Here is a 26,817-nt window from a genome sequence, read left to right as displayed (position 1 = left end):
TGAAGGTGCAGGTTATGTGTGTGCAGTTAGTGGAGCAGTAACTGATCATTGCTGTCTGATAAATGCAGTATATGAAATAATATCTGTACGTTCATCCAGCTGATCGTCGCAGCCTGAAAACTGTCTCATTGGTTTTGTTCTTGACAGTTTTTATGTGCGACTTCCAAAAAGAAAGAACAGGTAAAAAAAATATGTAGTTAATGTATTATTATAAGTTTTTAAATTAAAATGTGACTTTTGGCATATGAAGTTTTTTTTTATTTTTTTAATCACGCTACAGTAATGACAAATGAAAACTGACGTCACTATCAAAATACATTTTAAATTTACTGTGTAGTACTACTACGAACGTTTCCAGACTTTGTCATTAAAACAGCGACCAGTGTTTTTTATCCATTAATATATCATCACATTTAAATAAAAATATAGTAAACTTTTAACTAATGAACAAAGAAGTTTTAATGAGTTATTTAAATTGAAATACAGTAAACTCGTTTATTGCAGGACTTTATTTTAGCTGATAATTTTCAGGTTTTTGATTTTCACTTTACATTTTCAAATGGTCGTTTCACAATAACTATCATTTCAATATTCAATGTACTTCTTATGTTTTATCATGATCATATAGATAAATAAAATAATATTTTCCCTTTTAATTTGACTCTATATGTTTAGTTTCTATCTGCTCGCGCAGTAAACAAACAGCAGATTCATCAGGTCGTTTCTTTAACAAGCACCTGAATCATAAACCATCAGTTGGTGTCTGAAGTTTTCTTTTCGCTCACATTTTTTTAGTGATGTAACAAGTTTTGTTTCTCCTTTTAGTGTTTTGTTGCCGTCAGTCATTCACTTCTGTGTTCAGGTTTTCCAAACAGCAGATTTTAAGATTTATCTCGACACATTTGCTGAGTGGAACCTGAAAGATCAGCTGAGACATTATTTTTTAAATCTCTGTATTATGTGTGTGGAAGAAGCTTTTATTGTGACGACCGCAGTCTGTGCTGCTGACTCACATCATTAACTCATTAACTTAACAAACAGGGATGTCACTGATCAAATGCTCGTCTCTGAAGAAACTCTGCACGTTTTCTATCATCGCAGAAATTGTCTTGTTTGTAAGAAGCATCTGAAACGTGGATTTAACTTCCTGCTTGGTTTCATGTGAGGATTCAGACTGTGTGGAGTTTCCTTCATTTAAAGTTGTCCAGATGAACTCAACAAGTCCTCAAAGTTAAAGGACAAACTCTAAACTGGCTGGTTCATCAACTCCTCCGGTGACTCTGAAGACTCTGTTTTCTGTGATGTAAAAATGGAGTCAGGACGCCAAACAGCTATAGATTTAGATATGAAAAATACTGAATTATGTTACTGCTCTGACTCACTTTACCCTGGAAAAAAAAGCCCCAAAGCACTTAAATAATATCCAACTGTAACCTTCTACTTCAGAGGAAAACATTGTGAACTACATTTACCTGACAGATAAATGTTACGTTTCAGATTTTACTAACAAAATATCACAATTAAAACATGATGCGTTATTAATCATTAAACTATCCAGCATTATGTTAGAATTAAAAGCGTCACCTTGAAAAGACGTTAAGTAGTTTAACTACATTGTGCCGTCACTCTTCACTTTTAGTAAAAATATGAACGCAGGACTTTTACAGTATTTTTACTGTACAGTATTAATAGTTTTATTTAAGAAAACAGTTTTGTGTACTTCTTCTACCACTGCCAATACCAACATTCCCAGTAAGAGAAAGGGTGAAAATAAAGCAAGACAGCATCTGTCTGAAGCTCCCAAACCACTACGTCGGCTCCTGGATGGGATCCCAAAACAAACAGGACAAAGACGTGTTTTCAAACTTGTCCACATATTGTGTGGATGATGAGTCTGAGGCGCTGCTGCGGCTGGTGAGCGGAGCTGTGTGATGATCCATCAACGTTCATTCAACTCAGGACCTGCCGAGTCCTCCGAGTCCTGCTGAACGCCATCTTGGCTGGAACCTGCGGAGAGAACACAGACTCACCTGGTCGGCTCCAACAGGTAAAAACACAGCTTGGAAACTTCAGCAGAGAATAAAGTGATCACATGTAGTGCTGAGCGATAAAACTGTAACAATTGTTCTCTCAATGACTTGTTTCTCCATGATGAAGTAAAATCATCTCAATAATCTCAAGTCAAATGTTGATTTTTGTCTAAATACAAACAGACATGCAACTTTCTTACATAATATAAGTCTAAAACTGGAATAATGATTATTTAAATCAAGCTTATGAATCTGACCTGATGCTAACGTAAAGAGGTATGAAGGTTCAGTACTCGGCTCCATCAGTGGTTGTTTGGTTATTTAGAGTCTGAAACAAAACTGATGAGCATCTACGACTTTATTATAAAACATGTAGAAAACAAAGCACATGGAATAACTAATGTGTGTATATCATCCTTTTAACTTGTGTAAAGCATCTGAGTATCTTTAAAAGTGATCTATAAATAAAATATTACCATTAACATAATCTATTCAATAACCAGTTTGTGTAACTGTAATAAAGTGGATAATTCTATTTTTGTTACTGATCCGAAAAGCTTCAAATTGCAATTACAATTTAGTTCTGACAATGTTTCATAACGTGACGTATTAATGAGCTCAACGTTTGAAATAAGGATTTAACAGAAAAGGCTTTCAGTGTTCTTCTGTTTATTGTAACAAATATCACGATGTGGAAATGTTTACTGCAACACTCTGAGTCTTATCGCCCAGCACTGAACACAAACATGACTGAATTATTTTTTTTTATTGTCTTCACCCAAAAAACAAACAAAGCAATAGCACAAATGATGAAATGTCGATGACCAAAGAGTCATTTTTATTTCAATCACATTCACCTGCAACAACATTTAGACAAATGTCTCCACAAATTAGTCGTATAACATTGATCAGTGTTACGAAAATAAACATGTAATTTACCAATACATGTATTCCTAATGTAATATACATTAATGCAGGTTCTGACATTCATTAAGAAGATCAAGAAAACGGATACAACAGCTGATCAGTTGATATCAAATTTATTGTTTCACGTCAGACAAATGTTTTCCATGTTTAACAGCTAAATCTGAAGTTTCTACACGTTCAGCTAAAACTACAAACACATAACTGGATACTTTACAGATGGAAATTCATGACTGTGAATACAAGTCTTGCAGTTACTCTAATCAATGCAACTGCCTAGCTATCACTGGAAATAAAAGAAACAATATAAAAACAACAAAAAATAAATGTACCACTTTTTAACTTATCTCGGAGGCCTTGTTGGCCTCCATCTCCCACTTCTCCAGAAAATCCTGCACGTTCAGGTTGAAAACGTCAATGCCTTTAGGGGACAGATGGACGCCGTTGGGCCGATACAGGCCCGTGTTTGCGCCACACCGGATGTTGTCGTGGGTCAGCGAGGTGCCGCCCAGCTCTGAGATGATGCTCTGGATTCTGCGATTGACCGTGGTTCGGACAAGATCCACTTCATGGCTGTCCGGCGAGTGGCGCCACACCCTCCGAGGGAGAATGTTAGACCAAACAAGGAGGCACTGTGGAAAGATGCTCCTCATGGAGGTCAGGTCCTTCTTGACGGAGGCCAGAAGGTCAGTTGGGCTGTCAGTGCTCAGGTCGTTGCCACCCAGGTGCATGATGAGGACATCTGGGTTGGGCCAGGTGACCTTCAGCTGGTGGAGCTGGGGCAGCAGCTGGGGCCACGTCATGCCTTGGATGCCCTTCCACCAGATTGTCACCTTGCTGGGGTCCATGCCCAGCTGCATACCTACCTCTGGCGATTTGGCTCGTGACTCCGCCCAGTACACCAGTGAATGACCACAAATCCAAACGTTCTTCGGCTCACTGCTGATTGGTTTGCCTAGAAAATTTAACAGAATGCATTCGTAAGCAACAAAGCCTTGAGAGTCTTTTGCACCAGCTGATCCCAAACTATCTCGTGCATCAGAACTCTAAAGCTAGGACCGTACATTAGTCCTCTGGCTGGTTTCACAAAGATCTGTCTACAGAACTGGTGTGTAGACTTGGACCAGTCATTTTGCTCTCAGACTGATCTAATGCCATTATCAATACGAGCTAGACAGCTACACAGTGTTTTTTAGTACATCTGCTGTGAGTAAAACCTGGATATTTGGAAGATGATGGACGGATGTCAGCTTAACTCTGAGATCTATGTAAGATCTGACTGTTTATTTGAATGAAGCCAGTTGATCTTTGTTAAACCAGCCACAGAACTTGACAGGTTACGAGTACAAATCTACAAACCCCTCTCAACCTGTTTGTAGCCCCCTTGTCTGTCAAAGCCCCACCCCCCCACCCCCTCGCTGACTTTGTGGTATATTAATGGTTGTCACAAACTCCTTAAACTCAGGAGCACTTTTATATTAGTCCAGTTATCTACTCACTGCAAATCATCTGAAATTACTTAAGTAATAATTACTGCATCAGTAAAGTTAGTCATCAAGCTTTACTGTTTCAATATTTCACGTGTTGATAACGCTAAATTGTACTCCATAATATTAAACCAAGAGTCAACCTGTTAGACATTTACAGAAAACTGGTTGTGGTAAATGCATCTTTGTGAATATTTACTTGCATGGTGTTGTTTAATTTTATGATTTCAGTGATGATGATTTTAAGACATTACATGATGGTTTAAAAGACCATCAGAAAACTGTTTGATGAAATAATGCAATTAAGAGATCAAAATGATCACCTACCTTTACTGTCTGCAATGTACAACATTTGTCATTTCAAACCCTTCTGAGTCACTTAAACATCGAAATTATTTGATAAAAATATTTAAATATTGTGGCAAAAGGTTTTAATAATATATAATGACTTTTAACCGAATGTGTATCGTCTCCCTAGCTAACTGCAGTTACTTGTATGCTGGCTGTATATCGAAACAGAACATGCAACACAAGAGCCAACAGCAATTAAAATTACTTGGATTCTCATATTAAAATCTCAATAATTTAATTATATCTATTTAAATAACTGACTTATTTTGAAACCACATTAATGATAATTTTATTATTGCCAAAACTTTTCTTCAACCCCGTTTCACTTTATCTAGTTTCTTATGATCTGAGGTTCATTCAGAGTCCAGTATGTTGTCTAAAGAACAGAAATGGAACTGAATTTCAAATAATAAAAAAACTGTATGTGTGCTATGACACTTTCTTCTGTAAAAATGAAATTCTGTTATGTATTTCAAATATATCTAAAGCAAGGAATCTCTGTATGTATGTATGTATGTATGTATGTCCTTCACGTATCTCAAGAACTGTTCATCTGATCTACTTCATACCTGGCAGGTGGATTGCTGGGAAAACAAGGAAGTGCAATACTGATGTGTGAAGTTGTTAGATGAGCGGTTCTCGAGGAATATATAAAAAATACCTCATAAATAAGGTTGATTTGCTTCTTCTTCTGCCCGTGGAGTCAACGAACAGAAATACTGATAGCTCCACTCTGCCACTGCAACCCACATTGTGGTCAGAAGTAGAATTACATCTGTAGTGATAATGACCTGAAAACGTTTAAGAGACTTAACTCTACTATTGAACCGTGTGCTGTGAACGAAACTTCGCATCTATATTCAAGACATAATGCAGGATGTCTCAGGCACGTTTTGAACAGGAACTACAGTTCATCCGTTCAACTCCAGCTCAACTCAAAATAGTAGTCTCCAGATATTCTGAGTGAGGCGGTCAGGGAGCATTGGTAAATTGTAGCGACTAACGATATTCTGCGTGAGAGGCGTTTAGTGGACGGTCGCTGTTCTCTCTAGGTATTGAGAAACTGGTCTGTTCCGAACAGGAACTGCACTAGTACAACTACATAAAACCACATATCATCTTTGTCAATCCATTTAGCAGTTAGACAAATATCATTAGGAAGGTTATATAGGTTTAAAATCAGCCACTAAAATTTAAGTACAGTATATCATCGCTAGTCGACTGAGAGGGACCTACAGTTTACCCGGAGAGTCAGATAAAAACTTAATTATTTATTATTTCATTGATTATTAGATCAGATTGGGTAAAAACATCAATGCATAGCTTTATTATTGTCTTTATTATTGTCTGGCATGATTTGAAAAAGGAAAACTGTGAATGAAAGCAGCCATTGAGGCTGCTGCTGGCTATTGAGTTGCAAAATGAATATGTTATAGATCACCGATTATAAATCATAATGCAGGTATGAATGATCAAACTGTAAAAAAACAACACTGGGTCGGGGATGTTGGTAGATGGATTGATGGGTGACGCTGATTTAATGACCTGTTCATCTGTAAAATTTTAAAAATCAAATTATATCCTTTTGTTAGTCCATTTGGGACATTTTTTAATTTTTCCATTTCTGTTCTCTGACTCCGTACTGGACCTCATCATCTCCACTTTAGGCTACGCAAAGTGATCTTAACTGATTGTCTGGTTGTCCATAAGGTGTACAGTCACAGGACTGAGGCATGTGAACAGTAGTTACCTGAGCAGCATATTAAAAGGCAAAGATGAGACTCGCTGTGTGACAGACATCATAGTGGATTTAAATGCGCAAAAGTGAGAAGACTGACAGATGGCCTACTGTCATTTGGGTGATGGAACTGCAACAGTTTAATGTTCAAACACCGACTTGACATGGAAGTCAGGGTTTGTGCTGATTCAAAGACAAAACAAAAGCAAAAATAGAAATCTATCTAGAAAACTAGCATTATATACATGTTACAATCATGGTTATGAAAGGAAACAACCACCTTGCTAAGAACCTTTGATATCTATCAGCAGAGTTGTAGTATTCCAATTTCTTGACTCGCATTCAAGTCCAATTTCAGTTGCTCGACATAAAACTTCAACATTGATAACGACGACTCCAGCGAAGATTAGCACACTGAGGATTTGAACTTCTGAGTACTGTCGCGTCCGCGGTTCATAAACTTAGACTTGGATGAGTGTCTACTAAAGTGATACTTACCCATCACTACAACAAAATGAGCACTCATAAACTTTGTCTTATGTAAATCCTAACTACTTCTAGATATGTACACATACGCAATACTAGGCAGAACTGTTGCTTTAATAAATGGCGAGTAAGAGAACTTTGGTAACAAGCTAAAACCATGGCAGCAATGGACTAACTGACTTACTAATGTCCATGAAGTGAAGTGAAAGTATTAACTTTCAATATCTAGGTATCTTAGGCTCTCACTAAAGAGCCAAGTCCTTGACACTAAACTAGGGCATGGTCTTTAAATAAAGTTCTCATTTTCAAACCAGTCAGCTTATGTAACCAAAGACTTGGCTGGAGATATACTTAAACTTAAAATATGGATAAACTTGGGAAAAGGGGTTGGTTTAGCTCCTACAATCTGTGCATTATTGATGGCAGAGTTGAAATGGTATTAGTCACAATAAGTAAGTCACTTTAACATCTCACTGGCTACCCCTAAATAATGCTGAAAGCTATCCACGTTAGCTTCCTGAGCTAACGTTTCAGACTATCAAACAGCCCAGAATTGGGTTGGTCTCACTTAACAGCTGTTAAGGTTGATTAGCCTAAAATACTAATGCGAAAACATTTCTTTAGTAGACTGACATAAATAAAAAGTGAACAAATATAGCCCACACAAGCTGCTATGTAATATTACTCACCATAACATTCATCAGTAACATATTTATTGATGGCAGGTACAGAGTTGACCACTTGCTGACTGTAAGTTGTGTAAGAAGCTGTTAAAGCTAATGTGCTCCAAGCTCTCTACATTAGCTTCCTAAGCTAACATTAGTTTCACAGACTGAAAGGACAAGCTACTTAACAGTTCATTATTCAAAGGGTTGATGCAATACATTTTCATGGTAATCTTACCTTCTTTTAATTAAAACGTGGACAAACCAGGCTTGGACAACATACTTCATAACATTATTACAAGAATGAATGAATGTCCATCCATTACCTTCAAGCCCTTGCAAAACGAGTTGACACAATGTTAATTAAGCCTATCATCGCCTGATAAATCTCTCTGTATTTCACAGTATACCAGAGTTTTAAATCTGGTGTTGGGTTTGACTTTCCTACGCTGGCCGGATGGCAGTATGTGCGCATGCTCTATAGGCAGAGCATGCACACTAGAGACTTCCGCTGGCTGAGCTGGCTAACTTCCAGTTAGCTTTCTGCTAACTTGAGGGATAAAATAATTTAATCATGTGGTACTTCTACAATTTACAAATGTTACTGAACCTAATGGATCAAATTCTGATTGTAAAACAAGTAATTTTGCAGGGGTTGTGACGCTCACAACAGTTTATCAACTGTTTTACAGCCACAACAGTAGCAAAGGAGTAGGCTACGGCAGAGCCTATGACGTAAGCACGTGTCGACAGTGTCACTCCAGCTTTAAAAATAACAACCATTCAGGAGTTGACCACTTACGGCATTAATGGCAGCTTACTGGTAGGTCACGTCTGATACCATTAAAGCTTATAATTTCTGACTAACAGTCCCTACATGACGATAAAAGTTCTCTCTGTTAGCTTCCTGAGCTAACGTTTCACAGTTTGCCGGATTAAAATATATCTGCGGGATAAAAACTCTGATTTGGAAATTAACTTAATGATGTGGGAATGTCTTCAGACACGCCATCCTTACCTCTGTGACTCTGCCAAGACTTCAGTCACTCAACATGAATTAAATGACTAACCTGGCCTTTAGTAAATCAACTTGGTGATGTGAACTCAGATTCAAACACTGAAGAACCAGAACTCAATTTGAACTCCAGGTTTGGTGACTGGACTACTTACTAACTTAGTTATCAGAAAATGAATTTCTGATCAGTAGCATCACAACTTAGAGGCAGACACAACATGAAACAACCTGCCATAGCATGAATTCTGTTTTAGCAGGGCTAGCTCTTCCTGTACATAGTTAAAACTGTATTACCTCGCTGCCAAATGGAGTGACTCATCAAAATAAATTATTTTAAAAAGCAAAATACTAACTTTTCTCACTGTGAATGAAATAAGAAGGCTTTACTTTGCATGGTCAGAATTAGTCTTCTGGATCCTTTGTTAAAAAGTTGTTGGAGAACACTGCTACACTCTACTGTACTGGATGACACAAACAGAACTGAGCCAACTTGACTTACCCTGAACAGCTTTACAAGGACTTGGCTCAAAGATTTACCACAATATCTCTAAAATGCAATATCCTTTAGACTGGATGTGTAATACAAAATTCTGTAGACAACAACAACAACAACAAAAAAACATTTGGAGAATTTGACTTACTATCAATAAACAACCTAAATGAACTAATATAAGAAAAGGCCAGCTGTTCCAACAGCATCACATATGCCTGGACAGGTAAGGCCTTATTGTAGAGGGGCTTGGTAAAACACTCATAAGGCTTTCATGAGCATGGCTTACTTTAAAGTTCAGTAGATGGACCAGAGTTCATAAAAAACATGTTAAAAGATTGTTAAAGGTAAACTGCTTTTTGGCATTTTACTATTATTAAAGTTGAATGTCATAGCTGTATGAAGTATTCTTGCGAAAATGAAATGTGACATCTATAAAAACAAACATGTTATTTACATAAGAAAGTCCTGAGGCAAGACTGTTTCAACAATTCAGATGAAACCCTTTTTCTGGACCCTCACCCTTTACCCTCTGAATTTTCTTAATGGTTGCGTTAGCTTTGGAGTGACCTTTACATTCAGTCTTAACAAGACAATCCCTACATGTTTACATCTAAACAATTCTTACTAGACTGTGTCCTAGACTATTAAAGCCATGTCTATGAAAGCCACGTTGACCTAAAGGGCCTACTGAGCACTAAAACATGATCTATATGAAGTCTAAATAATTGTTTGTGGGCATTTCATGTCTTTTTTGTAGCAAACAATTACTGCTACCTAATTAGCGTCATGCGGAAGCAGCAAGCTAACTTTGAATAGGAACAAGTACTTCTAAAGTACAACACACTTAATGCTACCTGTTAGTACTACAAACAGTAGTACAGACTGAGTTGTTAGAGGGGTTTGTCCTTGGTCTTGGTCTTCATCCTACGGTGTCCTTCCTGGGCTCGAAGCTCTAGGTTTATTTAAAAAGCAGTATGTAGCAGGTTTGATATCTGTGTTTATACTCTTCACTGTCAATGAACACCAAATCAAATCCAAACTTAGCAAAGGCATTGTCAGCTAGCTGTAAAATGTATACACTCAGTGGTCACCGTTTCAGTATACAGTGCTGAGAATTTTTCTTGGTTTTGATGGAAGGTAATGCTTGAAAACGTCCTTTATAGTTGGGATGAAAGTATCCACTGGACCATAGCTGTAGATTTGTGGACACATTGTTCAAATGAATGGCTTCTTCAGTTCTAATGGCAAGCCAAAATTCCCATGTGGATGCCATGCCTCATAGTGAATGAGGATGTAATCATAATGTAGTGAAAAGGTCCCATAATAGTTTAGGATGGCCCAACCAATCCGGCTTCTCCTTCTTGTTCTTCACTGACACAAGTCGAGGTAGCTGTCCTCAGCTGATGAACATCGTCCTCTTTAATGTACAATGAGTTGTAACTCTGAGATTGTCTCTTATACTGGTTCTAACATCCATCCCAGAAAAATCTATAGTTTGGGAAATCTCAATTTGGTTCCAATAATTCTACCTCCATTTCACTCACCTTTAATGGCAAGTCCATTAAAGGCCTGATCAGACATTCATGTGGATTTGAGAGAGGACCCTGTGGTGAATAAAGAGTAAGAGATGTGTAGAAATTGTAAGGTGTACCTGCTAGAGTGACCACTGAGTGTAACTGTTTAAGCTGGAAATGGCATACCCAAACCTTCAACCACTACCTTGGCATGAAAAGTATCAGTTTAACAGCTTGTCTAGCTAACTGTCAGGGCTGGGTATCGAAATTTTATACTTTTTTGGTACTGGTAATATAGCAAATTTAGACTTTATATTATTTAGAAAAAGTCCTTATATGGCTGCTTGTGTTAGACACTATTTCACATTGGACAACTTGGCTGCTTTTATTAAACGAAGTAGGTTTTTGCTTAAAAACAAGTTTATATTTACCAGAGTAAGGCATCAAAAGTCCGGTATCGTATCACCACTAGGAGTGAAACATTTTAAACAATACCCAGCCCAACTAACTACATGTCTATCTTAACCTCTCATAATCTCACCTGACTACATAGTTTTCTGGACTAGAATGGGTTTCTTTTAAGCTAGATACCAAAAAGTCATAATATGAAGAGGAAAAAGATGTTACTCTGTGGAGTGGGGGTTGCAGCTGGCTTCTTTTCTTGATTGCTGAGATGAACCACTAGGCTTGGATAACAGGTGGCAGAAGAGACGACTGACTCTGTAGCACTGCAATGCACTGAAGACGTCTGCGTACCCCTAAAGGCAGGTTTATTGCGTCGTCAAGATGTAGCGGTGTCTATATGTGGAAGCTCTGTTGCTTTGTCAGAAGAGCCGCGTAGCTGACTGCATCTCCTTAATAACGCAACCACATTTAGGTGGTGCTATTGGGAGAGCACAAGAACTGCTAGACCAAAATTTACATTATGTGATCTAGCAAAGCCATTCCAGGACAAACCTTCTTGCTTTCATCGTCGATTTTTATCACAAAGTGAAAAAAAAAAAAAAAAAAAAAATTGCGATAATGCGAAAGGCATCCATGTAGCATTGTTCCAGAGCTACAACAACTGAGTGAAATCCTATTAATATCCTGTGCTGTTCCACGTTGTGCGAATCTACAATGAGACCGCAAAACCATCTTGATGGAAAGGCATGAACCTAGCTTAGCGATAGCCTTGTCTCTTGTCCCACAGGGCCTGAGCGCGGTAATTAATTATTAATAATTAATAATCATAAAAACGATTCAGTTAGATCTAGAGCAAATTTTGTGATACTTTCATCATCTTATCTTTTTCTATTTCTACCACATCTACAGAGGTTCTGCCACAGATATACGGCTAATCAAATATCTCTGGGCTTCGCGCCAAAGCCGGGGTAACTGGGAGAAATAAATCTACATTAGCCTTCTCAAAGTACCTGTCTAGTCAAAGAAAAAAAGAAAACAGGGTGCTCAAGGTAATATAAATGACATGCAGGTGTAAAATGTAATTACCTTAAAAAATGTATTTATGGCTTCAAGGAACTAGCCCACCAAGAATGTAACCTTACTCAAAACTAAACTCAAAAATACCTGTAATTTAAAGGCTGCTAGTTAAGTTTATTGACTACATAAATCAATGGGTGGTCTGATACCTGGGGAGATCCATGTGCCATCCTTGTTCTTCTCTCCTTGTTTCTTGCGGGCTAGCATCTCCTGAAACTGCTGCTCTCTCTTCTCCATAATCCTCTGGTTATACAAATCCAGCTACAAGACAGACACAAATGCATGTTCAAGGCTTCGTCCTATGCAGCTGAAACATGGTGATCTTCCATCTTTTTAAGTTTTCCACTTGATTATATGACACTGATTTTGTGTCTGTAATACTGAACTTTACATCAGTAGCCGACTAGAACTCCTTGCAATCTGCATAAAAACAAACCCTCTGAATCTGTGTAATAAACCAGTCTTAAGTATTCCCAATACCCAGTTTTTACTTTTCATTCTTGAGTGCATCGGTACTTGGTTACTTATACTTTACATAAATAAAATATCTAAGTACAATAGTACCACTGCTGATCCCACCTTCTCCTTCTGCTTGTTTTTGATGTCATCATCTGTCTCTACTGAGGTCTGAGGACTGGAGGCTGATGGAGACTCTGTGGGTAAACTAAACTGGACTGATTTGACCGGTTTGGCTGGTGGCTGCACAGCCAGAGATTTCACTGTCTCTATGACCTTCAGGCATCTGGCCACTGTTGTCGAGATGGCTGACTGGTCATCACTTGGGGGACTTGATGTTGCTGGTGTTGATGGTGGTGGTGTTACCGAGGCAGTGGTTAAAGGCTGCAATGGACTGGAGGCACTAGGGGGTGGGGCTACAGGAGGCTGACCAATAAAAGGAAAGCCTGCATGACTGGAGGGTGGAATGAAAGGAGGTTGTCCAGGAGATCGCCGGGGTGGTGGTCCAGGGGGTGGTCCTGGAGGAGACTGACCAGGACGCCGTGGAGGAGGTCCAGGAGGAGGTCCAGGGGGAGGTCCTGGAGGAGGTCTAAATCTCTGGGGTGGCTGACCAGCTGCAGGAGGACCTGGAGTGCCCACATTGGGGTTTGTGGAGCTCTGTAATGGGGGAATCTGGGTAGTGACTCCAAGGGGCCAGTTGATTGGTGGGGATGGATGTTGATAGTGAGCAGGCGGAGGCCCAGGAGGAGGTTTGGGAGGAGTGGTGGAGGGTGTGCTCTCCATCGTCTTGGTAAGACTCTGCAGCTGTTGTGCTTTTTTTAGTGCCTCTAGCTCCTGCTGGTCAAGGAATCCCTCATACTCAGAGACAGCTTTATGTCTGCTGAGAGGCTCCAAACTTGAGGACCTGGCAGGGGAGGGAGAATGGATGTGATCCGATTTAATGGAACCGGTTCTACTTGTTCGCTGTTCATCCCTTGGGGACGACAAAGTCTCTCTTTCTGTGGAGGAGGACTTCGGACTATAGATTTTCTCATGGGCACGGCTTGCCAGTTTGGACACATCTCCTGTACTCAGCTTCAGGCCAATCGTACGGAGCAGACTCTGGATCTTGTCGTATGGTTCTGTGCTGCTCTTCAGTTCCTCACTTGTTCTCTCTACTGAGGACCGCTTGGGGCTCGGTTGTTTCTTTTCCCCTTCAAAGGCTACACTGCTGCTGGGTTGCTCTTGAGCCAATCCCACAATTCGAGAGAAGCCCCTGCCATCTTGAAGTGCCCGTTCATGAGGCAGAAGGTCATCATTAACATAAACTGATTCTGATTTCTTTTCAGCATCCACCTTTTTATTAAGCATGTCAAGAAAGCGATCAAGGGGTGGTTTCTCAGCTGGAGGTGACTGACGTGGTGTTATATTCTTCAGTTTGGGAGAGGGGCTTCTAGGAGGCGGTTCTGTGGGGGAAGGAGGTCTGAAAGGGGGTTGGGAAGATGAGGCAACAGCAGAATGAGTCATGGGAGGTTGGGTGGAGGTGCCAGCAACTTTGCTGGACTGACAGGAAGATGAGGGATCATGGGGTTCTGGAGACTGGCTCCGTTTGACAGGACGGTATGGATCATCGTATGGTCGGTCTGCATATGCTGGGTCATAGTATCGATCGTCATAGGGTTCATCATAAACATCATAGCGATCGGTGTAACGGCGGCTGGCAGACGGAGGGCCATCATAGGGAGGTTCACCGTAGAGACGGTTTTCGTAAGAGCGGTCACTGTAGGGCCGTTCACTGTAAGGACGTTCAGCATAGGGACGGCTGGTGTAGGGATCACCGTATCGCTCACCATATCTGTCACCATAACGCCGATCATCATAAGGACCATATGGATTGTCATAATAAGGGTCATCATACGGTTGAGGAGGACGATGGTGGTACTCGGGTCCCTCCGGTCGTTTCTTGAGAATGGACCGAACTGGTTTGTACTCTGTGAGTGGGACGGCAATCCTGCCATGGTCATAGTCTATGCATGTCCTCTGTCCGGGGTCCACCAGCGCCTTCTTGTAGGCTATCATCTCGTTCAGCTCCTCCAGCTCCCGCTTCTTCCTTGCCAGCTCGTCATCCATAACTCCTCCAACACGCCTGGGAGGAGGACTCAACTCCCTCCTCCTCTTGTGACTTTCTTCAAGATCCCTGCTGATTTTGCTCCTCTTCTTGCCGACCCTGTCCTTGCTCCTGCTGCGACTCCTGCTGGAGCTCTTGCTGCGGCTTCTGCTGCGACTTCTACTGCGACTCCTGCTGCGGCTTCTCGTATGCCTGTGTGATCTTTCACGGCTTCGGCTTCGCCTGTACCTGCTGGTTTTACGGTCACGGTCAACACTGGTGCTGCGTCTCCTTTTGATGATACGTCCAAATTTGTCTCTGGGCGGACTCCTGCTCCTACTTTTACTCCTGCTCCTACTTTTACTCCTGCCCTTACTCCTACTCCTGCTTCTGCTGCGACCGTATCTACGCCGAGTGGCACTGTAATCCCTTCTGCCCATTATGGTCTTGCTGTCTTGCGCTCTGAGATTTTTCACCACAGCCTTCAGCTTGTCCGTCTCTGGTTTTTCCTTCCTGAAAAGTTAAAAGTAAGAGATGTTACAGGTTTTGCCTTTTTTGCCTTTACATCCTGTTCTGTGCACCTGATTTTGGTCCAGTATAACATGAATAAATCAATGAATTACTTACTCAGAATCTTCTGGAGCTTTTGTCAGCTTGATGGTCATCTAATCAATAAGACAAACACATATTAGGCAAGAAAAAAAAATGACAGAAAAAATTACATCTGCAAAACACAAAACGCTTTATACGATACAACTTTCATTTGCATCCTTAGGCTGTAAGGTTAAGAGGTTGACACAGATTTAACATGCCATACATATCACATCATATCCTCTGGATTCAGATCTCAGTTAGCAGCACACTGATCTTGGTTCAGCAAAAGGATAGACTGATGTATAAAAGAGTTCTTTAGCCTCTGTTTAAATTGAGGGACTCTAAATCACCCGTTAGTGGGGGTGTAATGTATTTGTCCCGGACCATCACGGTACGGATTTTACGGTTCAGCACATGCAGTCTTGTGAAGAATATGGTTTGTGACGCAAACAATTAATGTCAAAATAGTTCAATAATCCACTTTCTCCAACGTCTGGAACAATAATTCTAGAGCGTGAGGTCCACCTGGAACATTTTGGCAGTGCACAAGTTAGTTGTAGCATGCTCTTATGCTAACCGGTTTAGCCAAGGTAGCCTGGTTACCCTGTAGTCTCTCTGCCGTCAGAATGACAAACAAGAGACCCATGACACTGACCGAGTGCAACACTATTATTAAATTATGCTCCGTTATCCCCGTAATGAAACGACACCCTGTACCCCTCCCCTCTCTGTGACGGAAGCTGTTCAGAATGACTATAAGCACATCTGATTTCTGATGTGGTCAAACAGCACGTTGTAAAAACCAGTTCTGAGAGAGAAAAATGTAGTTAAAGTATTGCAGTAAAAGTACATAAGTATTATGAGCTTGATGTAGTTAAAGTATTGCAGTAAAAGTACATAAGTATTATGAGCTTGATGTAGATAAAGTATTGCAGTAAAAGTAGTGGTTTGGTCCCTCTGACTGATATATTATTATATATGACATCATTAGATTATTAATAGTGAAGCATCAGTGTTAGAGCAGCATGTTACTGTTGTAGCTGCTGGAGGTGGAGCTAGTTTACACTACTTTATATACAGTTAGACCATAAATCAGCATAAAACTGTCAGCAGGTGTCCTGACTCCTTGCAAGAAACAGAAATAGGTATAATTCTTTTTAGTATTGATAATAAGAGCATTTTTCTCACACCATTAATTATCATTTGTTAAACGCACAAAGAACTGGTACAAGAAACTAGAGCTTGTATATTCTTGAAAGCAAAACAGTGGAGTCCACTAAAATAACTTTGAAGTATAGTGTGTGACTTTTGGTCCAGAGAGAGCTGAAGTAACTCTTCATTTCTTCCTACATCCTAACTGTATCACTATAAATCCAGTCGTGCTCACCTTCCCTTTGTTTGCGCCGACACCACCCAGTTTTCGGACGGGGAGGAAAACACTCTCAGTGTAACGTTTGATCCTGATGGCCTGGTTCCCCCCCTCTGCTGTTTCATGCTTGGAGAAACAATAGTAAACATGTTTTTATTCAGAAATGTTAAAGATAAAATATATGGACATTTCAGCTCTTTCATGACATGTGCCACAAGTTCCAAAACCATTATTCTCTACCGTTAAAGGGTTTAAATGTTTGCCACTGAATAACTGACAATAATGTTTTGTTCAGGAACAGTTAATCTAACGCTTGAGTGTATCACAACTTCTTCACTTTGTACTGAAGTCCAGAGGTTTTGATCTGTAGCACAGCAGGCTAGTGAAACAGAACCGTGTTCCTGCACATGCTCAGTAGCGTCTGCCTTACACAGAACTACTCTCTGGAGACTGAAAACATGATGCTGTTATTAGTCTTTGGAACCGTTTCTCAACAAACTAATGTGACCAAACTTTTCATGATGAAGGAACATGTGACCCAGTGCAGCGGTGTGAATCACTGACATGTTTTTAAATCAGATATATCAGGCTTTGATACACACACAATACTTGTTAGTAGATCAGTTCATTGTTGGTTTGGATCCAAACATGAAGCCTTATTTTTAACGTTACACATCCATGTGGAAATGCCTCAGGTGTCAGAGTTCTGTCGATGAGGATGAGGAAGACTCACCGGGACAACACTGAACTCGACCTTCTCGTTCAGTTCCAGTTTCTTCTTCTCTATCACCTCTGACATGCTGAAGTAGAGCTGAGGGTTCTGAGTACACTTGATGAGCCCCGAGTCCTCCGAGAACTCGATCACGATGCCCTGAAAGGAAAAACGCAACATCAGAAACACAAACATCAACATCACAGTGTTTCCTCTGGATTCACTGCTTCAAGTTACTCTGTCTCAACTATCAACTGTCCAGTAAAAGCAGAATGTCTAAAAAGAATCTTTAAGGTCTTACATGTCTGCGTTGTTCTGTAGACTCTTCGAAGGAGTCGGGGAGAATCTCCACGTAAGCTGCTCGTTCCTGTTTGGTCTCCCGATGGGTGGCGATGTTGAACCGAACCTTCACAAACATCAAACACAGTTAACATCAAGCTCAACCAAAAACCAGAAACACACACAAGAAACTCTCATAATCTATGTGAATGGATTCATAAATGCCAAAAATATTTTCTATAAACAAATAACAGAATATATGAGGATTTACATTTTTTTAAAGGGTTTTTGAGGTGAGAGCTTTTCCTCATCCGTATGAAGGATGGAAGATGCTGTACAGACTGTGAAGCCCTCTGAGGCAAATATATGATTGTAATATTAGGCTACATAAATAAACAGTTGGCTATAATTAAAGGAGATGAATTAAAGTGAAGAGGACTGTGGATTTGTTGAGATTTGAGTTATCTGGTGAAACTGGACTAAACTCTGTCGAACAGTTGTTATTTTTTTTAGATTAGAACCTGTATTTTAATGGCTGTACGGTATTTTCTCTAATAGTGGCCTGGGCCTTTATTTACCTCAACTGCAGAGGGTACCAGGCAGGCTTATATTAGTGAGAGGCCTTTATTCCTAATTCCCTTGTTTGATATGTATATGTTTTCTGATCTGCTTCCGTTTGCTCTGTTAAATTTTTGTTACTGTATTATGCTATTAATAATATTAAAAGCCTTAATTTCCCGACTTTTATTGTGAAACATTACACAAACATTTCAATATAACTTGTGTGAAGTATGACCTGTCAAGTACTGGGGGGGAAATATGGCCAGTGTCAAATAAAAACTAAACAAATCTGAGGTAACGTTATGCTGGATATAAACATTAATAGCCTGTTAACAACACAGTCAAATATCAAATATCAATCAGCTGTCTCTCTAACTCCAAGCTAACTTTCTTCCTCCCACCTCCAGCTAGCCGTGATCTCCTGTTGTCAGCTAACAGCAGCTCATGTTTCTGTTTTTTCCAGTATCTGATTCTTTTCGGGTCAGTGTCAAAATGTCTCGCAGCTTTCGCTCCTTAATTTTCCTCCGCATATTGTAAAACTCTCTCTTTGAATTTGACGTCAAATTTCCGTCTGGTGGGTGCCATGTTCGCTCTCTACAGTGTTGTGGCATCAGTGGTGTTATGGAAAATCTAGTCAGTGATACCTGCACAGGTCCTATATGGTATTTCAATTATAGCTACCGCCATCTTGTGGCACTCGTACATTACTACAAACCACCATCACATTATAACAGGCACCGAGAGGAGCGGGGTGGACAAGTAAAGTTAGGCTTTGCTGTCGGTTTCCCAACTCGTTTTAACAAAAGATGAGAGAAAAAGAGGGAGAGGGGGCTAGAGAGTGAATGAAGAGATGGAGCTGGTAAGAAAGCAGTGAATCAGATCAATTAAAAAAATATCTAATTGTTTCACAGCGGTTACTTTCTAGAGCACAAAAATACACCCACACCCCCCCCGCACACCACCGTACAACCCTGCAGCAGTGCGCAGCAAGTGGTTGGGCTTGGCAGAAGTGGTTATAATTAAAGTCTGGGCTGCGGTTGCAATAACGGCACTTTTATTTGAGTGTTTATTCACCTTGTCTCCATCCAGCATGGTGGCGGTGGTCAGCAGGTCGTTGGGATTGAACTGAAGTTGTTTCTGCTGACCGTCGATGGTCATCACCAGTCGACCCATCTCTGCATCGGGCTTGGCTTTGCTCCTGGCTTCACCTCCGGCTTCAGCTGGCCGATCCTCCTCCTCCTCCTTCACCTCCTTCATCTCGGTCTTTGACTCCTCTCCTCCATCGCCTTCAGTTTTTCCTTCTGCCTCTTCATCCATTTTTTCCACTTTAATTTTGATCTACAAGTGAAAAAAAATACATTTAATAACAGCAATATTATTTTAATTCCTTCAGGCCTGGAAAAGATAATGTCTCTGACTCTTCTGTAGAGTTAAACCGTCTTAACTTGGATTAGTCCAAGGCTGCAACTAACCATTGTTTTCATTATCCATTAATCTGTCAATTGGTTTCTTGATTAGTTGTTTATTAGTTGCATACTGGACCATGATTGGCTCCAAGCTAGTTGTGATGTCACAAATCATGCTCATAGGCCCCGCCCCTTCAAAATCTTATTTTCAATGAGCTCAAACTTTCCTCCTTCAGCAGATAAAAGAAAACAAACATCCAGGAGGAACTTTAATCTGTCTGCAGTCTGACTCTCAGTTAGATTTAAACCACAGTCAGTGTGAAACTGTCCCACATCTCCTCCAGGATCTTCAGGACTGCAGCAGAATGTTCCTACCTGTCCATCCGCAGCTCCTCCTCCTCCTCCTCCCTCATTGTTCTCCTCCTGCTCCTTCTTGATCTCCTTACGAGGATTTTTGGAGATGGCTTTGAGGACGGTGCCTTCAAATCGCTCCTTGCTGATGTCGTCCAGCGTGTCGGGGTCTCTCATTTTGAAGCCGAGCGGCGTCCACTGCAGCGGGACAGGAAGTGGTCAGAAACACTCAGGTCTGATCATTTAACGATGACATTTCTGTGACGGATATCATCAACACATTGAATTTGGAGAAGAAACTGGAGAAATGATCATTTATGATAAATAAACTGAATATTTCTTACTTTTTTAACTTACATTTTGGGAGATTGTGATGCGTTTTTTTGATATTTTACAGATTAAACGATTAATCAAGAAAATAATCAGCAGATGAATCGTTAAGGTTTGAAGGTTTTACTGAAAGATTTAAAACGATGTATAATCTGCTCATAAGAAGAGGAATCAGTCCTTCATGTCTCTGTATCGTCTGTTTCTCACCTTGTGTTTGGCTGCTGCCAGCGCCGCCGCCACCTCCTCCTTCTTCTTCCTCTCCACCTCTTTCTGTTGCTCCTCCTCTCTCCTCCTCCTCTCTTCCTCCTCTTGTTTCTTCCTCTCCTCCTCCTCCCGTTTCTTCTTCTTCTCCTCCTCCTCTCGTCTTTTCTGCTCGTTCAGGATTTTGTCCTCGATCATCTTTGTCCTCCTCAGCCTGATCGCTCTCTTGTTCGATTTCACCTGCACAGAAACAAAATGATGCCGTCAGACTCTTTAGTTTCGCCTCCTTTTGCTTCGGTCTGTCGGACTCACCAGGGTCACCGTGAACTCCACCTCCTTGTGGATGTCATTGGTGTTGAACTCTGAGTCGCTGAAGTTCTCGCAGAGGTCGAAGGGAAGTTCTCCGTGCTCCTCGGAGTTGACGATGCCTTCTTCTGCTCCCAGACTGGTGATGATGCCCTGAAACACCAAGTAAACCAGTAAGAGGAAACAATTTAAAACAAAAACGAAGACAGAGACAAACACGTTTTTGTGAGCGAGCGTGTTACCAGCTCTCTCTTCTCTTTGGTGTAGCTGAAGGTGAAGGGGATTTTGGGCTTGATGTTGGCTGCTCTCCTCTTCCTCGTCACCGTGTCGATCAGCAGGTTGATCAGCACGTGGTCGTTCTTCAGCAGCGTGACGCCGCAGTCTCTGTGGTCGAAGGTCACGTTGGTCCTGATGGGGCCGATGTTGGCGTGGATCTGACCCGGGTAACCCTGCATGTTGGGCTGTAGAGGAGGCGGGAGACAGATGTCAGGACTGGATCTCACATTTCTCTCACTAGCATGTGGATCAGTTTGCAGTTCTGTTAAATAAAATATTTTATAGACAAACGTGTTTATATTCAGTTAAAGTATCATTCTGGACTCATCGGCCTCCGTCAGTAACCTGAAAACATGTAAAATAAAGTAAAACCTGCGTCCACTTCCGCTCAGCATGTGACCTCTGAGCGTACGCAGCGAGATGCTCACCGTGGGCTCAATGATTGGCTGGCTGACGACGCCCTCGTACAGCTCCGGGTCCAGAACCATTTTGGATCCCAGATCCAGCTTGGCGTTGGCCCTTCCTTTGACCTGCCTGTCGTCGTTGCTATTGCTGTTAGAGGTCGTGCTCTCCAGCTCCTCGCCGGCAGCGGTGGTGGCGGTGCAGAGCGTGAGGAGGAGGGGCTCCTTCACCCGGCGGATCCGGATCGCCCTCTTCCCCGCTCTCAGCTGACCCACATTTAAAAACAATTATGTTTTAGAATAAATATTGCAGTCAAACACATGACGGAGTTCTCAGGAAGGAGATGACAGTAGATAAAGCCTCACCGTGATGACGGTGAACTCCACTTCCTCGTTGACGTCCTCGGTGGTGAACTCCACATCGCTGAAGTTCTCCTTGGTGTCAAAGGGAAGCTCGCCGTGTTCGTCCGACTTGATGACGCCTTCGTTGTCCTTCAGGCTGATGATGACGCCCTGCAGAGCGGCGGTGAGGAAGGACACAAACACAAAGTCTACATCTACATGTAGTTTTTCTTGTTTTTTGTTTTACTTTATATCTTCATTGTTCATCTTATTCTTACTGTGTATAATTATATTGTCGCGAGCTTCATCTTAAGCATTTCATACGACAGATGACACAAACGACAAAGTCGAACTTGAACTTGAAATATTTGAACATTATCATGAAGATAAACTCAGATTCATGCGTCAGTATCTGGTTCTGACCGTCTCTCTGGTCTCCTTGGTGTGGCTGAAGGTTGCAGGGATTTTGGGTTTGATGTTCGTTGCTCTTCTCTTCTCGGTGACGATGTCGGTCAGCAGGTTGATGAGCACCTGGTCGTTCTTCAGCAGCGTCACCATGCTGTCCTTCCTGTCGAACGTCAGGTTGGTCCTCAGCGGCCCGATGTCCACGTGAACCTGACCGGGGTACTGACGCTCGCCGGGCTGCAGACAAACACAAACACAGGGTCAACGACGGGAAACAGGAAACAAGAAGAGCGACGGGCTGAAGTCTGAACTGACCTGAGGCTCCACGATCGGCTGACTGACCACAGCTTCATAGATCTCCGTGTCCACGTTCTCGGTTCCACCTGGAGCCACTTTCACATCTGTCGCTATCAGACTGTTCTGCTTTAATAACATGAAAACAGAAAACTAATTATAGACCAAAGATGTGAACTGATCCAGGCAGTGTGGAACAGATTAAGTTCAATGAAGACAAAAACAACAACATCATCAGCGGCTGTGTCTCACCTTCTCCTTGCAGGCGGTGAAGTGAACTCTGACCCCGGGCGTCATGGCTTTGGGGTTTCCAAAGAAGGCTTGAAAGCTGAAGGTGAACTTCTCGAGGTCTTCTCTCTCAATGTAGCCGAAGGTCGGCTGAAGATCAGATCAGCCGACCAAGATCAGAAACAGGAAATCACTGATTAACTGACTGAAGCCCCTTTAACCCCAACATTACCCCGAAGTTACCCTGGCGTTACCCTGAAGTTATCCTGGCATTACCCTGAAGTTGCCCTGGCGTTACCCTGAAGTTATCCTGGCGTTACCCTGAAGTTATCCTGGCGTTACCCTGGCGTTACCCTGGCGTTACCCTGGCGTTACCCTAAAGTTATCCTGAAGTTACCCTGAAGTTACCCTGACGTTACCCTAAAGTTATCTTGAAGTTACCCTGGCATTACCCTGAAGTTATCTTGGCGTTACCCTGAAGTTATCTTGGCGTTACCCTGAAGTTACACGGAAGTTACCCTGGTGTTACCCTGGCGTTACCCTGAAGTTATCCTGGCATTACCCTGAAGTTATCCTGGCGTTACCCTGAAGTTACCCTGGCGTTACCCTGAAGTTATCCTGGCATTACTCTGGCGTTACCCTGAAGTTACCCTGGCATTACTCTGGCGTTACCCTGAAGTTACCCTGGCGTTACCTTGAAGTCACCCTGGCGTTACCCTGGCATTACCTTGAAGTTATCCTGGCGTTACCCTGAAGTCACCCTGGCATTACCCTGGCATTACCCTGAAGTTACCCTGGCGTTACCCTGAAGTCACCCTGGCGTTACCCTGAAGTTATCCTGAAGTTACCCTGGCATTACCTTGAAGTTATCCTGGCATTACCCTGAAGTCACCCTGGCGTTACCCTGAAGTTACCCTGGCGTTACCCTGAAGTCACCCTGGCGTTACCCTGAAGTTACCCTGAAGTTATCCTGGCGTTACCCTGAAGTTACCCTGGCGTTACCCTGAAGTTATCCTGGCGTTACCCTGAAGTTACTCTGGCGTTACCCTGAAGTTATCCTGGCGTTACCCTGAAGTTATCCTGGCGTTACCCTGGAGTTATCCTGGCGTTACCCTGAAGTTATCCTGGCGTTACCCTGAAGTTATCCTGGCGTTACCCTGAAGTTACCCTGAAGTTACCCTGGCGTTACCCTGAAATTACCCTGGCGTTACCCTGAAGTTATCCTGGCGTTACCCTGACGTTACCCTGAAGTTATCCTGGCGTTACCCTGAAGTTACCCTGGCGTTACTCTGAAGTTACCCTGAAGTTATCCTGGCGTTACCCTGAGGAGCTGGATGAGCTTCTCCATCTGCCACGACACCTTAAAAACAGCTGCAGACTGTTTACATCTGATCCGCTTTAATAGTTCAGACATCACTGAACTAAATAATAATGAAATAATGAAAGTTTTTATTTATCCGCAATGTTTCTGCTTTTCAGACTTAAATATGTGCATGTTTCAGTCACATGGTGGCGCCTTACCCCGACGAAGGAGATGATGCCGGTGGACCTTCCAGGAGGAGGCCTGAGGACACAAACAGAGAGCAGCATGATTTAATAACTAATCAATAGGTTTGATATCAATACTGAATCATCTCATCACCTGCAGCTCAAACTTTTAAAACTAAAACTAAACGTTTCTTCCTGTACAGACATACTTATCAAACGTGCGTTTTCCCAGCAGGCCGAACGGTTTGGCGGTCTTGGAGGGTTCAGGTTTGGGTTTGGAGGTAGGCGGGGCGATGGCGGGGGCAGGGGTGGGGTCAGCAGCAGGTGTTTGAGTGACAGCGGGTTCCTCAGTCGTCTTATTAGTCGTCTTTGTTTCAGCCGGAGCGGAGTCTGTGGCCGGAGCTGAAATCAAAGCTTTGATCTGAAAAATAACAGATTGTGTGTTTTTTCAGATAAAAAAAACATGAGAAAAACTGAGACGCATCGTCACGCTGACCAGACCTGCGTCTGACATCATTTTATCTGATTCTTCTCTAGTTTTGAAGTCAGTTCGACTGTCTGCTCGTGAGATCAAACAGCAAGTTGGAAGGAAGGAAGAAGGTCATCCAGGCAGAGCTGCATTTAATAGTCGATTAATCGATCGACAGAAAATTAATTTACAGCTATTTTGATAATTAGCTAAACAATCCATCCAATCATTAAAAATGCCGTTTAACTGGTTTGTCTTGTCTAATGTGAAGATTTAATGCTTTTCTCTGTCACACATCAAAGTAGAGCTGCAACAGTCAGTCGATAAATTAATCTCCAACTATTCTGATAATCAATTAATCTACGTCTATGTGAAACAGGCTGAGACACATCCAGTGATTCAGGTTGTGAACTGAACTCTCTGCTCACACAGTTCAGATTGAACTTTGACTCACTTTGATGTTTTTATGCTCCAAATATCTGAAACCAGCAGATCTGCTCAAACTCACAGTTCTTGAAATCCAGACTGACAACTGTTACATCTGTTTTATTGTAAGTGACTCTTTTAAACAGCAAGTCATCTCTTTAGAGAAACTACATCAAGAGAACTGTGACTTGAAAAATAACATGATATAAAACCTGATCCCAGAGCCTGAACCCTGGACCTGGTCCGTACTCACCCACTCCGGCTGGTCTGGAGGCGGGTTGGGCATCACTTCCTCCACAACAGGCTGAACACACACAGTCACAATGTTGGTTAAATATACACAAACTTAAACAATCCTGAATAGAAAGAAAGAAAACTCACAATATAAAAATATGTGAAATATTTTCTATTAGCAAACATCTGATTCAGCCTCATGGAGCCGATCAGTAATCAATCACTGTGATCAGATGCGCTCACGAGCGGCTCACCTCTTCTGTCCAGGCGGGAGGAGGGAACGTCGGGAAGCCGAACGGAGGGACGCAGGCCGGCGGGGGGCCCGCAGCTCCCGGCGCGGGGCCGTAGGCTGCGGGGTCCGGAGGAGGGATCCCGACAGGAGGAGGAGGGGGCAGGGCCGGGGGAGGTACTGGGCCGGGTGGACCAGGCTCGGGTCCCCACGGCTCAGGGGGGCCCTCCGGACCCCAGCCGGGAGGCCCCCAGCCCGGAGGAGGAAGCGGCCTGTCGGGGCCCCAGTCCTCGGGGGGCCTCCAGTCTTCACGATGCCGCCTCCAGGCATCCGGGTGAAGCCTCCAGTCGTCGGGGTGAGGGGGCCTCCAGTCCTCTGGTAGGGGGCCCCAGTCCTCGGGAGGAGGCATCCAGTCGTCTGGATGGGGCCCCCAGCCTGGAGGCGGCGGACCTCTTGGTCCCCAGCCAGGGGACGGAGGCCTTCTCGGGCCCCACTCTCCCGGCGGATGAGGACCCCATCCACCGGGCGGCGGAGGTCCCCATCCTCCTGGCGGCGGGGGGCCCCATCCTCCGGGCGGCGGGGGTCCCCAGCCTCCGGGCGGTGGAGGGCCCCAATCATCAGGACACAGAGGCCAGCCACCGGGAGGCGGAGGCCCCCAGCCTCCCGGCGGCGGAGGGCCCCATCCCGGTGGAGGTCCCATGTCGAACGGAGGTCCGTCTTCGCCCGGCGGGCCCGGCGGGTGGCGGCCGCGGGTCGGTGCTTCTCCTCGGCCCATCCTCCCCGGAACACCGGGCAGGCTAACGGCGCTAACGAGCTAGCAGTAACAGCACAGAAACAACCAGCGTTTAGGCGGGAAACTCATCGGTGAACTCGACAATTAACGTTTCCGTTTATATTATAACTTTACAAGTACTCGACAAACTAGTTTTAATATATATTGTCTGTCAGCGGAGCGTAAACATCTGGAAGCTAAACTGGTCTCTGCTGCATGTTGCTCTTGCTGCTTCTTCTTCTTCTGCAGGTTTATTGGCGGTTTGCAAACAGCGAGTTGGTTCATCAGCGCCGCCAGCTGGTGATGATCAGACTGTTACAGCTGCAGCAAAATGCTTTCAGTCTCCTATCAGGACTGATTTACAGTGAAAAGGCTTGTTGTATTCTAATTATCGTATTAATAATAAGTATCCTTCAA

The 26,817-nt window shown here is 42.7% G+C and overlaps 2 protein-coding genes across 6 annotated transcripts in view; both read right to left on the bottom strand.

Moving 5' to 3' along the window:
• The window catches only part of LOC121911176, a 374,983-nt gene that overhangs the window by 79,164 nt on the left and 269,002 nt on the right, over positions 1–26,817 (bottom strand). The gene's annotated exons all lie outside the window — the stretch shown is intronic.
• si:dkeyp-121d4.3 (serine/arginine repetitive matrix protein 2) lies at positions 288–26,817 on the bottom strand. Of its 5 annotated transcripts, none has more exons than XM_042432411.1 (21): positions 25,654–26,817; positions 25,419–25,469; positions 24,480–24,691; positions 24,304–24,346; positions 22,807–22,932; positions 22,576–22,683; positions 22,279–22,497; positions 21,880–22,026; positions 21,541–21,780; positions 21,079–21,297; positions 20,843–20,989; positions 20,537–20,770; positions 20,024–20,197; positions 19,317–19,580; positions 17,704–17,808; positions 17,424–17,561; positions 16,709–16,816; positions 15,355–15,392; positions 12,765–15,240; positions 12,335–12,446; positions 288–2,007 (listed from the first exon to the last, which is right to left on the bottom strand). In XM_042432411.1, exons 1-21 carry the CDS (start codon positions 26,401–26,403, stop codon positions 1,940–1,942), a joined length of 5,979 nt encoding a protein of 1,992 aa, XP_042288345.1. In that variant the 5' UTR covers positions 26,404–26,817; the 3' UTR covers positions 288–1,939. The 5 variants fall into 5 exon arrangements, with proteins under 5 accessions (XP_042288345.1, XP_042288343.1, XP_042288342.1 ...); XM_042432409.1 differs by lacking the exon at positions 288–2,007 and adding an exon at positions 2,843–3,909 and having other exon boundaries at positions 22,576–22,680; positions 25,654–26,787; XM_042432408.1 differs by lacking the exon at positions 288–2,007 and adding an exon at positions 2,843–3,909 and having other exon boundaries at positions 25,654–26,786.

This window comes from Thunnus maccoyii, chromosome 14 (assembly GCF_910596095.1).
Source record: "Thunnus maccoyii chromosome 14, fThuMac1.1, whole genome shotgun sequence".
NCBI lineage: Eukaryota > Metazoa > Chordata > Actinopteri > Scombriformes > Scombridae > Thunnus > Thunnus maccoyii.
The sequence above is the reverse complement of the archived record's forward strand: the minus strand, read 5'-3'. Positions and strand labels throughout refer to the sequence as shown.

What these genes read in the sequence shown, in the direction of transcription:
- si:dkeyp-121d4.3 (XM_042432408.1), bottom strand. Translation starts at nt 26,403, where the DNA reads ATGGGCCGAGGAGAAGCACCGACCCGCGGCCGCCACCCGCCGGGCCCG. An exon ending in TGGAGTTCACCGTCATCACG is followed by an intron (nt 21,781 to 21,879) that starts GTGAGGCTTTAT and finishes AATGTGGGTCAG; the next exon opens with CTGAGAGCGGGGAAGAGGGC. An exon ending in TCGAGTTCAGTGTTGTCCCG is followed by an intron (nt 16,817 to 17,423) that starts GTGAGTCTTCCT and finishes TGTTTCTCCAAG; the next exon opens with CATGAAACAGCAGAGGGGGG.